Raw genomic sequence first — 14,378 nt, 5'->3', positions numbered from 1 at the left:
GGTACCGACTTTGAACAGCTAGCGCCCCATCTGTGGTTACCTAATAACCTCTACATGCAGGAGAGGGGGGAAGAGCAGAAAAGAGACGGCAGATCAACTGGTCTAAAAGGGGGGTCTATTTAAAGGCTAGCGTGTGACGATCTGTCACTTCATTTCTGTTTGTGCTTCCTTGTTTTGTGTTTATTTCCTATCAGTGCTCTTATTTTGGTCCTCTCCAAGGTTTCTCATAGTCATTCACATCGACGTCCCACTGGGGTGAGTTTTTCCTTGCCCTTATGTGGGCTTTGTACCGAGGATGTCGTTGTGGCTTGTGCAGCCCTTTGAGACACTTGTGATTTAGGGCTATATAAATAAAGATTGATTGATTGATTGATTGATTTCTATTTTCTGCTTGTCCCGACAAGCACTGTTTTCCCCTCACCTGTTGTTGATTGGCAGCCGGTCCACACCTGGTGCCAATCAACATGTTTCTATTCATGCCTGTCTCGCGTGCTCCTCAGTGCTCGAGGATTGAAGCACGACTGCTTCATTTTCTGTTTAATTATATTAAAATAATCTTACTGATTAGTAACACTCAATGTGTGACTCAAACCAGAGAGTTGTTTTAGTAACACTTTTAATGTGTGACTCAAATGAGAGAGTTGTTTTAGTAACACTCTTAATGTGCGACTCAAAGGAGAGAGTTGTTTTAGTAACACTCTTAATGTGTGACTCAAAGGAGAGAGTTGTTTTAGTAACACTCTTAATGTGTGACTCAAAGGAGAGAGTTGTTTTAGTAACACTCTTAATGTGTGACTCAAGCCAGAGAGTTGTTTTAGTAACACTCTTAATGTGTGACTCAAACCAGAGAGTTGTTTTAGTAACACTCTAAATGTGTGACTCAAATGAGAGAGTTGTTTTAGTAACACTCTTAATGTGTGACTCAAACCAGAGAGTTGTTCTAGTAACACTCTTAATGTGTGACTCAAACCAGAGAGTTGTTTTAGTAACACTCTTAATGTGTGACTCAAACGAGAGAGTTGTTTTAGTAACACTCTTAATGTGTGACTCAAATGAGAGAGTTGTTTTAGTAACACTCTTAATGTGCGACTCAAAGGAGAGAGTTGTTTTAGTAACACTCTTAATGTGTGACTCAAAGGAGAGAGTTGTTTTAGTAACACTCTTAATGTGTGACTCAAAGGAGAGAGTTGTTTTAGTAACACTCTTAATTTGTGACTCAAACCAGAGAGTTGTTTTAGTAACACTCTTAATGTGTGACTCAAACCAGAGAGTTGTTTTAGTAACACTCTAAATGTGTGACTCAAATGAGAGAGTTGTTTTAGTAACACTCTTAATGTGTGACTCAAACGAGAGAGTTGTTTTAGTAACACTCTTAATGTGTGACTCAAACCAGAGAGTTGTTTTAGTAACACTCTTAATGTGTGACTCAAACCAGAGAGTTGTTTTAGTAACACTCTTAATGTATGACTCAAACAAGAGAGTTGTTTTAGTAACACTCTTAATGTGTGACTCAATTGAGAGAGTTGTTTTAGTAACACTCTTAATGTGTGACTCAAACGAGAGAGTTGTTTTAGTAACACTCTTAATGTGTGACTCAATTGAGAGAGTTGTTTTAGTAACACTCTTAATGTGTGACTCAAACGAGAAAGTTGTTTTAGTAACACTCTTAATGTGTGACTCAATTGAGAGAGTTGTTTTAGTAACACTCTTAATGTGTGACTCAAACGAGAGAGTTGTTTTAGTAACACTCTTAATGTGTGACTCAAACGAGAGAGTTGTTTTAGTAACACTCTTAATGTGTGACTCAAACCAGAGAGTTGTTTTAGTAACACTGAAAATCAAAATAGTTTAGTTTTTTTACTGCACTTCATCAACGGCACAGCAGTGGAGATAGTAAGCAGCACCAAGTTCCTGGGGGTGCAGATAACTGACAATATAACCTGGTCCCTACACACCAGAGCTCTTGTAAAAAGAGCTCAGCAGCGCATGCACTTTCTGCGTGGGATGAAAAGAGCACAGCTCTCTCAGCACATTCTACAGAGACACTATAGAGAGCCTGCTGACCAACAGCATCTCTGTCTGGACTGGAGCCTGCAGTGCCTCAGACTGGAAGTCTCTCCAGAGAGCGGAAAAGATCATCAGGACTCCTCTTCCTCCTATCCAGGAGATGGCAAAAAGCCGCTGCCTGACCAGGGCTCAGAAAATCTGCAGAGACTCCTCCCACCCCCACCAAGGACTGTTTTCACTGCTGGACTCTAGAAAGAGGTTCCGCAGCAGAACCTCCAGGTTCTGTAACAGCTTCTTCCCTCAGGCCGTAAGACTCTTGAACGCATCATAATTAAATTATCCCCTCAATTCCCCCCCCAAAATGGACTAACTAGCTGAAATATAAAGACAATATAACATACATCCATAAACGTGCATTATATTTATCTGTACAGTAATCTATTTATTTACATCTGCACCTTATTGCTTTTATCTTGCACTACCTTGAGCTAATGCAACTTCTTATCTGTACTGTAAAGTTCACATTTGAATGACAATAAAAAGGAAGTCTCAGTCTCAGTTGACCGCTTCAAGATGGCGGCCCCGCGGCTCGTCAGCGGTCGACATGTGCGCGCGCATGTCTACGCGCGCACAGGGCGGGAAGGCAATGTCCGCCGACGTCACTGCGTAAGTCGCGAGCAGGACTGCGGCTGCCTGACAGCAACAAAAACAACAATAACAACAATAAGAAGATTCCAGGCGCGACGTGACAGCGACAGTAAACAACATGTTGTTGTTTACATAACTCAACATTTTGGCCTTCTGCTCCTCCGAGTACAATTTTGCCCCTTTTTTCCGTGGCAGACACCCCGCCAGTCGAGCATCAGACGCGGCCGTGAGGTGACACGACATCCCGGTGCTGCATTTGGCTCAGTAGGCCTCGCCGGTTGTTGTTGTTGTTTGTTGTTGTTTGTTTGTCGTCTTCATCTTCTCGGTGCGAGGCTAACATGCAAGCTAACGGGGACGAGCCGTGCAGGAACGGAACCCAGAACGGAGAACCCGCAGCGGCTCGTGCCAACGGACTGTCGGTCAGCAACAACAACAACAACAACGGCAGCGGCAACAACAACAACAACAACAAGACAACAACAACAACACCCGCAGACAGCAAATGTTTTGTCAAGAAGAAGAAGTGCTTGTCTCAGTGCGAAGATGACGTCATCAGACTCATCGGACAACATTTACACGATTTAGGACTCAAGTAAGTCAACATCTTATGACTACTTTATTTACAATGTTTACACGCCATTATGACTACTTTATTTACAATGTTTACACGCCATTATGACTACTTTATTGACCATGTTTACACGCCATTATGACTACTTTATTGACCATGTTTACACGCCATTATGACTACTTTATTGACCATGTTTACACGCCATTATGACTACTTTATTGACCATGTTTACACGCCATTATGACTACTTTATTGACCATGTTTACACGCCATTATGACTACTTTATTGACCATGTTTACACGCCATTATGACTACTTTATTTACAATGTTTACACGCCATTATGACTACTTTATTTACAATGTTTACACGCCATTATGACTACTTTATTTACCATGTTTACACGCCATTATGACTACTTTATTGACCATGTTTACACGCCATTATGACTACTTTATTGACCATGTTTACACGCCATTATGACTACTTTATTGACCATGTTTACACGCCATTATGACTACTTTATTGACCATGTTTACACGCCATTATGACTACTTTATTGACCATGTTTACACGTCATTATGACTACTTTATTGACCATGTTTACACGCCATTATGACTACTTTATTGACCATGTTTACACGCCATTATGACTACTTTATTTACAATGTTTACACGCCATTATGACTACTTTGTTTACCATGTCTACACGCCATTATGACTACTTTATTGACCATGTTTACACGCCATTATGACTACTTTATTGACCATGTTTACACGCCATTATGACTACTTTATTTACCATGTTTACACGCCATTATGACTACTTTATTGACCATGTTTACACGCCATTATGACTACTTTATTGACCATGTTTACACGCCATTATGACTACTTTATTTACCATGTTTACACGCCATTATGACTACTTTATTTACCATGTTTACACGCCATTATGACTACTTTATTTACAATGTTTACACGCCATTATGACTACTTTATTTACAATGTTTACACGCCATTATGACTACTTTATTGACCATGTTTACACGCCATTATGACTACTTTATTTACCATGTTTACACGCCATTATGACTACTTTATTTACCATGTTTACACACCATTATGACTACTTTATTTACAATGTTTACACACCATTATGACTACTTTATTTACAATGTTTACACGCCATTATGACTACTTTATTTACCATGTTTACACACCATTATGACTACTTTATTTACAATGTTTACACGCCATTATGTCTACTTTATTTACAATGTTTACACGCCATTATGACTACTTTATTTACCATGTTTACACGCCATTATGACTACTTTATTTACAATGTTTACACGCCATTATGACTACTTTATTTACATTGTTTACACGCCATTATGACTACTTTATTGACCATGTTTACACACCATTATGACTACTTTATTTACAATGTTTACACGCCATTATGACTACTTTATTTACAATGTTTACACGCCATTATGACTACTTTATTTACAATGTTTACACACCATTATGACTACTTTATTTACAATGTTTACACGCCATTATGACTACTTTATTTACATTGTTTACACGCCATTATGACTACTTTATTGACCATGTTTACACACCATTATGACTACTTTATTTACAATGTTTACACACCATTATGACTACTTTATTTACAATGTTTACACACCATTATGACTACTTTATTTACAATGTTTACACGCCATTATGACTACTTTATTTACAATGTTTACACGCCATTATGACTACTTTATTTACATTGTTTACACGCCATTATGACTACTTTATTGACCATGTTTACACACCATTATGACTACTTTATTTACAATGTTTACACGCCATTATGACTACTTTATTTACAATGTTTACACGCCATTATGACTACTTTATTTACAATGTTTACAAGCCATTATGACTACTTTATTGACCATGTTTACACGCCATTATGACTACTTTATTGACCATGTTTACACGCCATTATGACTACTTTATTTATAATGTTTACACGCCATTATGACTACTTTATTTACAATGTTTACACGCCATTATGACTACTTTATTGACCATGTTTACACGTCATTATGACTACTTTATTTACCATGTTTACACACCATTATGACTACTTTATTTACAATGTTTACACGCCATTATGACTACTTTATTTACAATGTTTACACGCCATTATGACTACTTTATTTACAATGTTTACACGCCATTATGACTACTTTATTTACCATGTTTACACGCCATTATGACTACTTTATTGACCATGTTTACACGCCATTATGACTACTTTATTGACCATGTTTACACGCCATTATGACTACTTTATTGACCATGTTTACACGCCATTATGACTACTTTATTTACAATGTTTACACGCCATTATGACTACTTTATTTACAATGTTTACACGCCATTATGACTACTTTATTTACAATGTTTACACGCCATTATGACTACTTTATTGACCATGTTTACACGCCATTATGACTACTTTATTGACCATGTTTACACGCCATTATGACTACTTTATTGACCATGTTTACACGCCATTATGACTACTTTATTGACCATGTTTACACGCCATTATGACTACTTTATTGACCATGTTTACACGCCATTATGACTACTTTATTGACCATTTTTACACGCCATTATGACTACTTTATTGACCATGTTTACACACCATTATGACTACTTTATTTACAATGTTTACACGCCATTATGACTACTTTATTTACAATGTTTACACGCCATTATGACTACTTTATTTACCATGCTTACACACCATTATGACTACTTTATTTACAATGTTTACGCGCCATTATGACTACTTTATTTACCATGCTTACACGCCATTATGACTACTTTATTTACCATGTTTACACGCCATTATGACTACTTTATTTAAAATGTTTACACACCATTATGACTACTTTATTTACCATGTTTACACGCCATTATGACTACTTTATTTACAATGTTTACATCAACACACCATTATGAATACTTTATTTACCATGTTTACATCAACACACCATTATGACTACTTTATTTACCATGTTTATATCAACACACCATTAGGACTACTTTATTTACCATGTTTACATCAACACACCATTATGACTATTATATTTACCATGTTTACATCAACACACCATTATGACTACTTTATTTACCATGTTTACATCAACACACCATTATGACTGCTTTATTTACCATGTTTACATCAACACACCATTATGACTACTTCATTTACCATGTTTACATCAACACACCATTATGACTACTTTATTTACCATGTTTACATCAACACACCACTGTGACTAAGAGGAAGGGGAGGGGTTTAGTAGCCAAGGATGTTGAGAAGAAGGAACACAACAAATAAGCAATGTTTGGTCATTTTAACATGAAATACTGTAAACGATATTGATATTACGATATTTTCTTAATTCATATCTTGTTTAAAAATATATCGATGTATCTTACAACCCTATTTGATGTTATGATACTGGATGTTGTTTACGATACTGGATGTTGTTTACGATACTTGATGTTGTTATGATACGTGATGTTTACAATACCGTATGTTATTTACGATATTTGATGTTACGATACTGGATGTTGTTTACAATACTTGATGTTTTGATACTTGATGTTATGATACTGGATGTTGTTTACGATACTTGATGTTATGATACTGGATGTTGTTAGGATCCGTGATGTTTACAATACTGGATGTTGTTTACGATACTTGATTTTATGATACCGGATATTGTAAATTATACTTGATATTATGATACTTGATGTTATGATGCTGGATGTTGTTTACGATACTTGATGTTATGATACTGGATGCTGGTTATGATACTTGATGTTATGATACTAGATGTTGTTTATGATACTGGATGTTGTTATGATACTAGATGTTGTTTATGATACTTGATGTTGTTTACGATACTTGATGTTGTTATGATACTTGATGTTGTTTACGATACTTGATGTTATGATGCTTGATGTTTTTTTTTACAATACTTGATGTTGTTATGATACTGGTTGTTGTAATGATACTTGATGTTTTGATACTGAATTTTGTTATGATACTGTATGTTGTTTACGATACCGGATGTTGTCATGATACTGGACGTTGTTTATGATACTTGATGTTGTTATGATACTGGATGTTGTTTACGATACCGGATGTTGTCATGATACTGGATGTTGTTTACGATACTGGACGTTGTTATGATACTGGATGTTGTTTATGATACTTGATGTTAAGATACTTGATGTTGTTTACTATTCTTGATATTGTTTATGATACTGGATGTTTTATGGTACGTGATGTTTACGATACTGGATGTTGTTTACGATACTTGATATTATGATACTTGATGTTATGATACTGTATGTTGTTTACGATACTGGATGGTGTTATGATACTTGATGTTGTTATGATACTTGATGTTGTTCACGATACGTGATGTTGTTATGATACTGGATGTTGTTTATGATACTTGATATTATGATACTAGATGTTGTTTAAGATACTTGATGTTGTTATGATACTGGGTGTTGTTTATGATACTTGATGTTATGGTACTTGATGTTGTTTACTATACTTGATATTATTATGATACTGGATGTCCCCGCTTTCCGCCCGAATGCAGCTGAGATAGGCTCCAGCACCCCCCGCGACTCCGAAAGGGACAAGCGGTAGAAAATGGATGGATGGATGGATGATACTGGATGTTGTTTTTTGATACTTGATGTTGTTTACTATACTTGATATTGTTTATGATACTGGATGTTGATACGGTACGTGATGTTTACAATACTGGATGGTGTTTATGATACTTGATCTTGTTTACGGTACTGGATGTTGTTCACGATACTGGATTTTGTGTATGATACTCAATGTTGTTTATGATACCGTATGTTGTCACTGATACTGGATGTTGTTTATGGTACTGGATGTTGTTTACAGTGCATGATGTTTGTTCACGATACTGGATGTTGTTACGATACATGATGTTGTGTATGATACTGGATGTTGTGTATGATTCTTGATGTGTGTATGATACTTGATGTTGTGTATGATACTGGATGTTGTGTATGATACTTGATGTTGTGTATGATTCTTGATGTTGTTTATGACACTTGATGTTTGTAGTCAGACGGTGGACCTCCTGATGCAAGAGTCTGGCTGCAGGCTGGAACATCCGTCCGCCACCAAGTTTCGCAACCATGTGATTGAAGGAGAATGGGACAAGGTGGACTGCATGAGTGTACTTTCATGAGTGTACTTACCAAGAAATACTACAACTTTTCAAATCACTTTTTGTCACAAGTAACTTATTTCCCTCTGAATTCAGGCTGAGAGTGACCTCAATGAGCTCAAGGCACTGATGCATTCTCCTACTGCTATTGTGGTGAGTACACATAGAGTACATTCAAGTACACATCGAGTACATTCAAGTACACATCGAGAACATTCAAGTACACATCAAGTACACTCAAGTACACATCAAGTATATTCAAGTACACTCAAGTACACATCAAGTACATTTAAGTACACATCAAGTACACACCAAGTACACTCAAGTACACATCAAGTACACTCAAGTACACACCGAGTACACTCAAGTGCACCTCAAGTACATTCAAGTACACATCAAATACATTCAAGTACACATCAAGTAAACAGCAAGTACACATCAAGTACACATCAAGTACACTCATATATGCATAAAGTACACTCAAGTAAACTCAAGTACACATCAAGTACACATCAAGTACACATCAAGAACACATCAAGAACACATAAAGTACACTCAAGTACACATCAAGAACACATCAAATACACATCAATTTAAATTTTCCTGAGGGAACTCTCCTGAAGGAATCAAAAAAGTACTATCTATCTATCTATCTATCTATCTATCTATCTATCTATCTATCTATCTATCTATCTATCTATCTATCTATCTATCTATCTATCTATCAAGTACACTCAAGTACACATCAAGTACATTTACGAACACATCAAGTACACAAGTACATTTAAATATGCGGCAAGTACATATCAAGTACATTCAAGTACACATCAAGTACATTCAAGTACACATCAAGTACATTCAAGTACACATCAAGTACATTCAAGAACACATCAAGTACACATCAAGTACACTCATGTACAAATTAAGTAAACTCAAGTACACATAAAGTACACTCAAGTATATTAAGTACATTTAAGAACACATCAAGTACACTCAAGTGCACACCAAGTACACTCGAGTACATTCAAGAACACATCAAGTACACATCAAGTATGCATCAAGTACACATCAAGTACACATAAAGTAAATTCAAGTACACATCAAGTACACTCAAGTACACTAAAATACACATTTCTAAGCAGAGGCTGTTCCTGCTCTTCCAAGGTTGGCCACTAGTGTGCAGCCATGAGAAAAAGGTGGAGAAGTAGAAAAGATTGACTTGTGAGTTGGTCCAGGATGAGAAGATGACTTGTGAGTTGGTCCAGGATGAGAAGATGACTTGTGAGTTGGTCCAGGATGAGAAGATGACTTGTGAGTTGGTCCAGGATGAGAAGATGACTTGTGAGTTGGTCCAGGATGAGAAGGTGACTTGTGAGTTGGTCCAGGATGAGAAGATGACTTGTGAGTTGGTCCAGGATGAGAAGATGACTTGTGAGTTGGTCCAGGATGAGAAGGTGACTTGTGAGTTGGTCCAGGATGAGAAGATGACTTGTGAGTTGGTCCAGGATGAGAAGATGACTTGTGAGTTGGTCCAGGATGAGAAGAGGACTTGTGAGTTGGTCCAGGATGAGAAGATGACTTGTGAGTTGGTCCAGGATGAGAAGAGGACTTGTGAGTTGGTCCAGGATGAGAAGATAACTTGTGAGTTGGTCCAGGATGAGAAGATGACTTGTGAGTTGGTCCAGGATGAGAAGATGACTTGTGAGTTGGTCCAGGATGAGAAGATGACTTGTGAGTTGGTCCAGGATGAGAAGATGACTTGTGATTTGGTCCAGGATGAGAAGATGACTTGTGAGTTGGTCCAGGATGAGAAGATGACTTGTGAGTTGGTCCAGGATGAGAAGAGGACTTGTGAGTTGGTCCAGGATGAGAAGATAACTTGTGAGTTGATCCAGGATGAGAAGATGACTTGTGAGTTGGTCCAGGATGAGAAGATGACTTGTGAGTTGGTCCAGGATGAGAAGATGACTTGTGAGTTGGTCCAGGATGAGAAGATGACTTGTGATTTGGTCCAGGATGAGAAGATGACTTGTGAGTTGGTCCAGGATGAGAAGATGACTTGTGAGTTGGTCCAGGATGAGAAGATGACTTGTGAGTTGGTCCAGGATGAGAAGATGACTTGTGAGTTGGTCCAGGATGAGAAGATGACTTGTGAGTTGGTCCAGGATGAGAAGATGACTTGTGAGTTGGTCCAGGATGAGAAGATGACTTGTGAGTTGGTCCAGGATGAGAAGATGACTTGTGAGTTGGTCCAGGATGAGAAGATGACTTGTGAGTTGGTCCAGGATGAGAAGATGACTTGTGAGTTGGTCCAGGATGAGAAGATGACTTGTGAGTTGGTCCAGGATGAGAAGAGGACTTGTGAGTTGGTCCAGGATGAGAAGATGACTTGTGAGTTGGTCCAGGATGAGAAGATGACTTGTGAGTTGGTCCAGGATGAGAAGAGGACTTGTGAGTTGGTCCAGGATGAGAAGATGACTTGTGAGTTGGTCCAGGATGAGAAGATGTTAGGAATCATGCAGGAGAGATTGAAAAAAATGTGTCAGTGCTGGAAATGTTTGCAAAGAGTTCGAATGTGTGGGAGGAGAAAAGCAATAATGTTGTAAAAGTTCTTCTCTCCTTGCAGCGCATGAAGTTCCTGCTGCTGCAGCAGAAGTACTTGGAGTTCTTGGAAGATGGCAAAGTCCTGGAGGCTCTGCAGGTCCTCAGGGCCGAACTCACTCCTCTCAAGTTCAACACCGAGCGCATTCACGTGCTGAGCGGGTCAGTTTGTCCGCCATTGCTGCAAATATTCATCATGACCACAAGACCCGGGTCATGTCATGACCCCAAGACCCGGGTCTTGTCTTGACCCCAAGACCCGGGTCATGTCTTGACCCCAAGACCCAGGTCATGTCTTGACCCCAAGACCCAGGTCATGTCTGGACCCTAAGACCCGGGTCATGTCTTGACCCCAAGACCCAGGTCATGTCTTGACCCCAAGACCCAGGTCATGTCTGGACCCCAAGACCCAGGTCATGTCTTGACCCCAAGACCCAGGTCATGTCTTGACCCCAAGACCCAGGTCATGTCATGACCCCAAGACCCAGGTCATGTCTTGGTTTGTGTGCATTGTTATTCTCGTCCTTGTTTATTTATGTGTAGTCCCCTTTTGTCTACCATTGTGTTGCTAGGAGTGTCTGAGCTCACACACCAGTATCTGTTTGCCAACTAGTGTCCCCACCTGCTGCCACCACTAATCACACCCCATCTTATGCCCGTGTTGCCCTGCCAGGTCACCAGTGAGGAAGAGTGGATTGTGAGAAACTAACTCTTATTAGTCTGTGTGACTTTAAGGAGGATTTATTGTTACGGCACAAATTTTTTGTGGCGTTGCTTCCTTATTTGTCTCTATTTCAAGCGGATTGTTTATGCGGAGCTGCAACACCCGAGCTGAATGTGACAGCATGCCGTAATGAGTCTGCTGGACATAAAAAAACACAGCCAGCAGTTTCATTAGTCCAGAATCTTAATAGCCCTTCTGGCCTTACCCAATTAGGAAGCGGTACCAAAAACTATTGGTGCTTGGTATACATCCTTATTAGTCCATGGAGCAGGGTCTTTATCCCTCAGGGTCCAACAAGGCAGGCTGGAGAAGACAAAGCAAAATACTTGATGTATGAATTCAATGTTTGAAAAAGAAGACATTGTTGTTTTGACTGTGTAGGTACCTGATGTGCAGCCATGCTGAGGACCTGCGAGGCAAGTCCGACTGGGAGGGCAAAGGTACCGCATCCCGAAGCAAGCTGCTGGACAAACTCCAGAGTGAGTGACGTCGGACTTGTAGGAGCACACCTGAGTAATAGTACTGCAGCCACGTTTCTTACAGCCTTGCTCCACAATGGAGGAACTTTGTTTTCATCCTCAAAATTCTACACACAATACCCCACAGAGACAATGTTCAATCGTTTTTAAGAGATTTATGCACACGTATTAATAATAAAACAGCAAGAAATCTCCTGCACACGACAATGTGCAATTCCAGTAGGAAGTGAGTGTGAATGTCCGATGTGTGAATGCCCATACACGTGAAGGGCTGGAATGGCAGTGGAGTGTGTGGATGGTAGTTTGATTGTCCAAGGTGAGAGGAGTGTGTGGATGGTAGTTTGATTGTCCAAGGTGAGTGGAGTGTGTGGATGGTAGTTTGATAGTCCAAGGTGGGTGGAGTGTGTGGATGGTAGTTTGATAGTCCAAGGTGAGTGGAGTGTGTGGATGGTAGTTTGGTTGTCCAAGGTGTGTGGAGTGTGTGGATGGTAGTTTGATTGTCCAAGGTGAGTGGAGTGTGTGGATGGTAGTTTGGTTGTCCAAGGTGAGTGGAGTGTGTGGATGGTAGTTTGGTTGTCCTTGGTGTGTGGAGTGTGGGGTGATTTTGTTGATACACACCTCAGTCATATTTTGATGCATGCTAACGTTAGCATGCTAGCATTTTTAACACATTTTTCAGCTCCACACCTCAGAGTAATATATTTTGGCACTTGACGCATGTTACAGTTATTATTTCTTTTAGCGTAATTTGGTATTTCACTAATGCTAACTGTACGCATGCTATTGTCAGCATATTACTGTCAGCATGCTAACTTTTACAACTCATGTTGTTTTGGTTACTTCACGCTATCTGGGCAGCGTGCTAACTGTTAGCACGTGTGTGTGTCCAGCTTACCTGCCTCCGTCAGTCATGCTGCCTCCACGCCGACTGCAGACTCTGCTCCAGCAGGCGGTGGAGCTGCAGAGGGAGCGCTGCTTGTACCACAACACCCAGCTGGACCTTGGACTGGACTCTGTGTCTCTGCTGCTGGACCACGGATGCAGCCGGTAAGATTTGTCTTGGTCCCTACATAGCACCTGTCCGTCCCAGTCTTCCCTACATAGCACTTGTCCGTCCCAGTCTTCCCTACATAGCACTTGTCCGTCCCAGTCTTCCCTACATAGCACTTGTCCGTCCCAGTCTTCCCTACATAGCACTTGTCCATCCCATTCTTCCCTACATAGCACTTGTCCGTCCCAGTCTTCCCTACATAGCACTTGTCCATCCCAGTCTTCCCGACGGAGCACTTGTCCATCCCAGTCTTCCCTACATAGCACTTGTCCATCCCAGTCTTCTCTACGGAGCACTTGTCCATCCCAGTCTTCCCTACGGAGCACTTGTCCGTCCCAGTCTTCCCTACATAGCACTTGTCCGTCCCGATCTTCCCGACGGAGCACTTGTCCATCCCAGTCTTCCCTACATAGCACTTGTCCGTCCCAGTCTTCCCTACATAGCACTTGTCCGTCCCAGTCTTCCCTACGGAGCACTTGTCTGTCCCAGTCTTCCCTACATAGCACTTGTCCGTCCCAGTCTTCCCTACGGAGCACTTGTCCGCCCCAGTCTTTCTTACGGAGCACTTGTCCGTCCCAGTCTTCCCTACGGAGCACTTGTCCGTCCCAGTCTTCCCTACGGAGCACTTGTCCGTCTCAGTCTTCCCTACATAGCACTTGTCCGTCCCAGTCTTCCCTACATAGCACTTGTCCATCCCAGTCTTCCCGACGGAGCACTTGTCCATCCCAGTCTTCCCTACATAGCACTTGTCCGTCCCGGTCTTCCCTACGGAGCACTTGTCCGTCCCAGTCTTCCCTACAGAGCACTTGTGCATCCCAGTCTTCTCTACATAGCACTTGTCCATCCCAGTCTTCTCTACGGAGCACTTGTCTGTCCCAGTCTTCCCTACATAGCACTTGTCCGTCCCGGTCTTCCCTACATAGCACTTGTCCGTCCCAGTCTTCCCTACGGAGCACTTGTCCGTCCCAGTCTTCCCTACGGAGCAC

At 40.4% G+C, this 14,378-nt stretch overlaps 1 protein-coding gene across 2 annotated transcripts in view; it reads left to right on the top strand.

The window, feature by feature from the left end:
- The first annotated feature begins 2,664 nt into the window (after positions 1-2,664).
- LOC133605041 (WD repeat-containing protein 26-like) overlaps positions 2,665-14,378 on the top strand; it is a 29,790-nt gene continuing 18,076 nt past the window's right edge. Inside the window, exons 1-6 of one of the 2 annotated variants that reach the window (XM_061958363.2) lie at positions 2,665-3,247; positions 8,432-8,531; positions 8,634-8,690; positions 11,164-11,300; positions 12,244-12,341; positions 13,232-13,388. In XM_061958363.2, coding sequence (XP_061814347.1) covers positions 2,994-3,247; positions 8,432-8,531; positions 8,634-8,690; positions 11,164-11,300; positions 12,244-12,341; positions 13,232-13,388 — 803 coding nt within the window. In that variant the 5' untranslated portion in view covers positions 2,665-2,993. Of the gene's footprint in view, positions 3,248-8,431; positions 8,561-8,633; positions 8,691-11,163; positions 11,301-12,243; positions 12,342-13,231; positions 13,389-14,378 lie in introns of both variants that reach the window. The other variant, XM_061958371.2, reaches the window with a different exon arrangement.

The sequence above is a fragment of the Nerophis lumbriciformis genome, linkage group LG04 (genome assembly GCF_033978685.3).
Source record: "Nerophis lumbriciformis linkage group LG04, RoL_Nlum_v2.1, whole genome shotgun sequence".
Classification (NCBI taxonomy): Eukaryota; Metazoa; Chordata; class Actinopteri; order Syngnathiformes; family Syngnathidae; genus Nerophis; species Nerophis lumbriciformis.
This window is presented reverse-complemented; position numbering and strand designations above follow the sequence as displayed.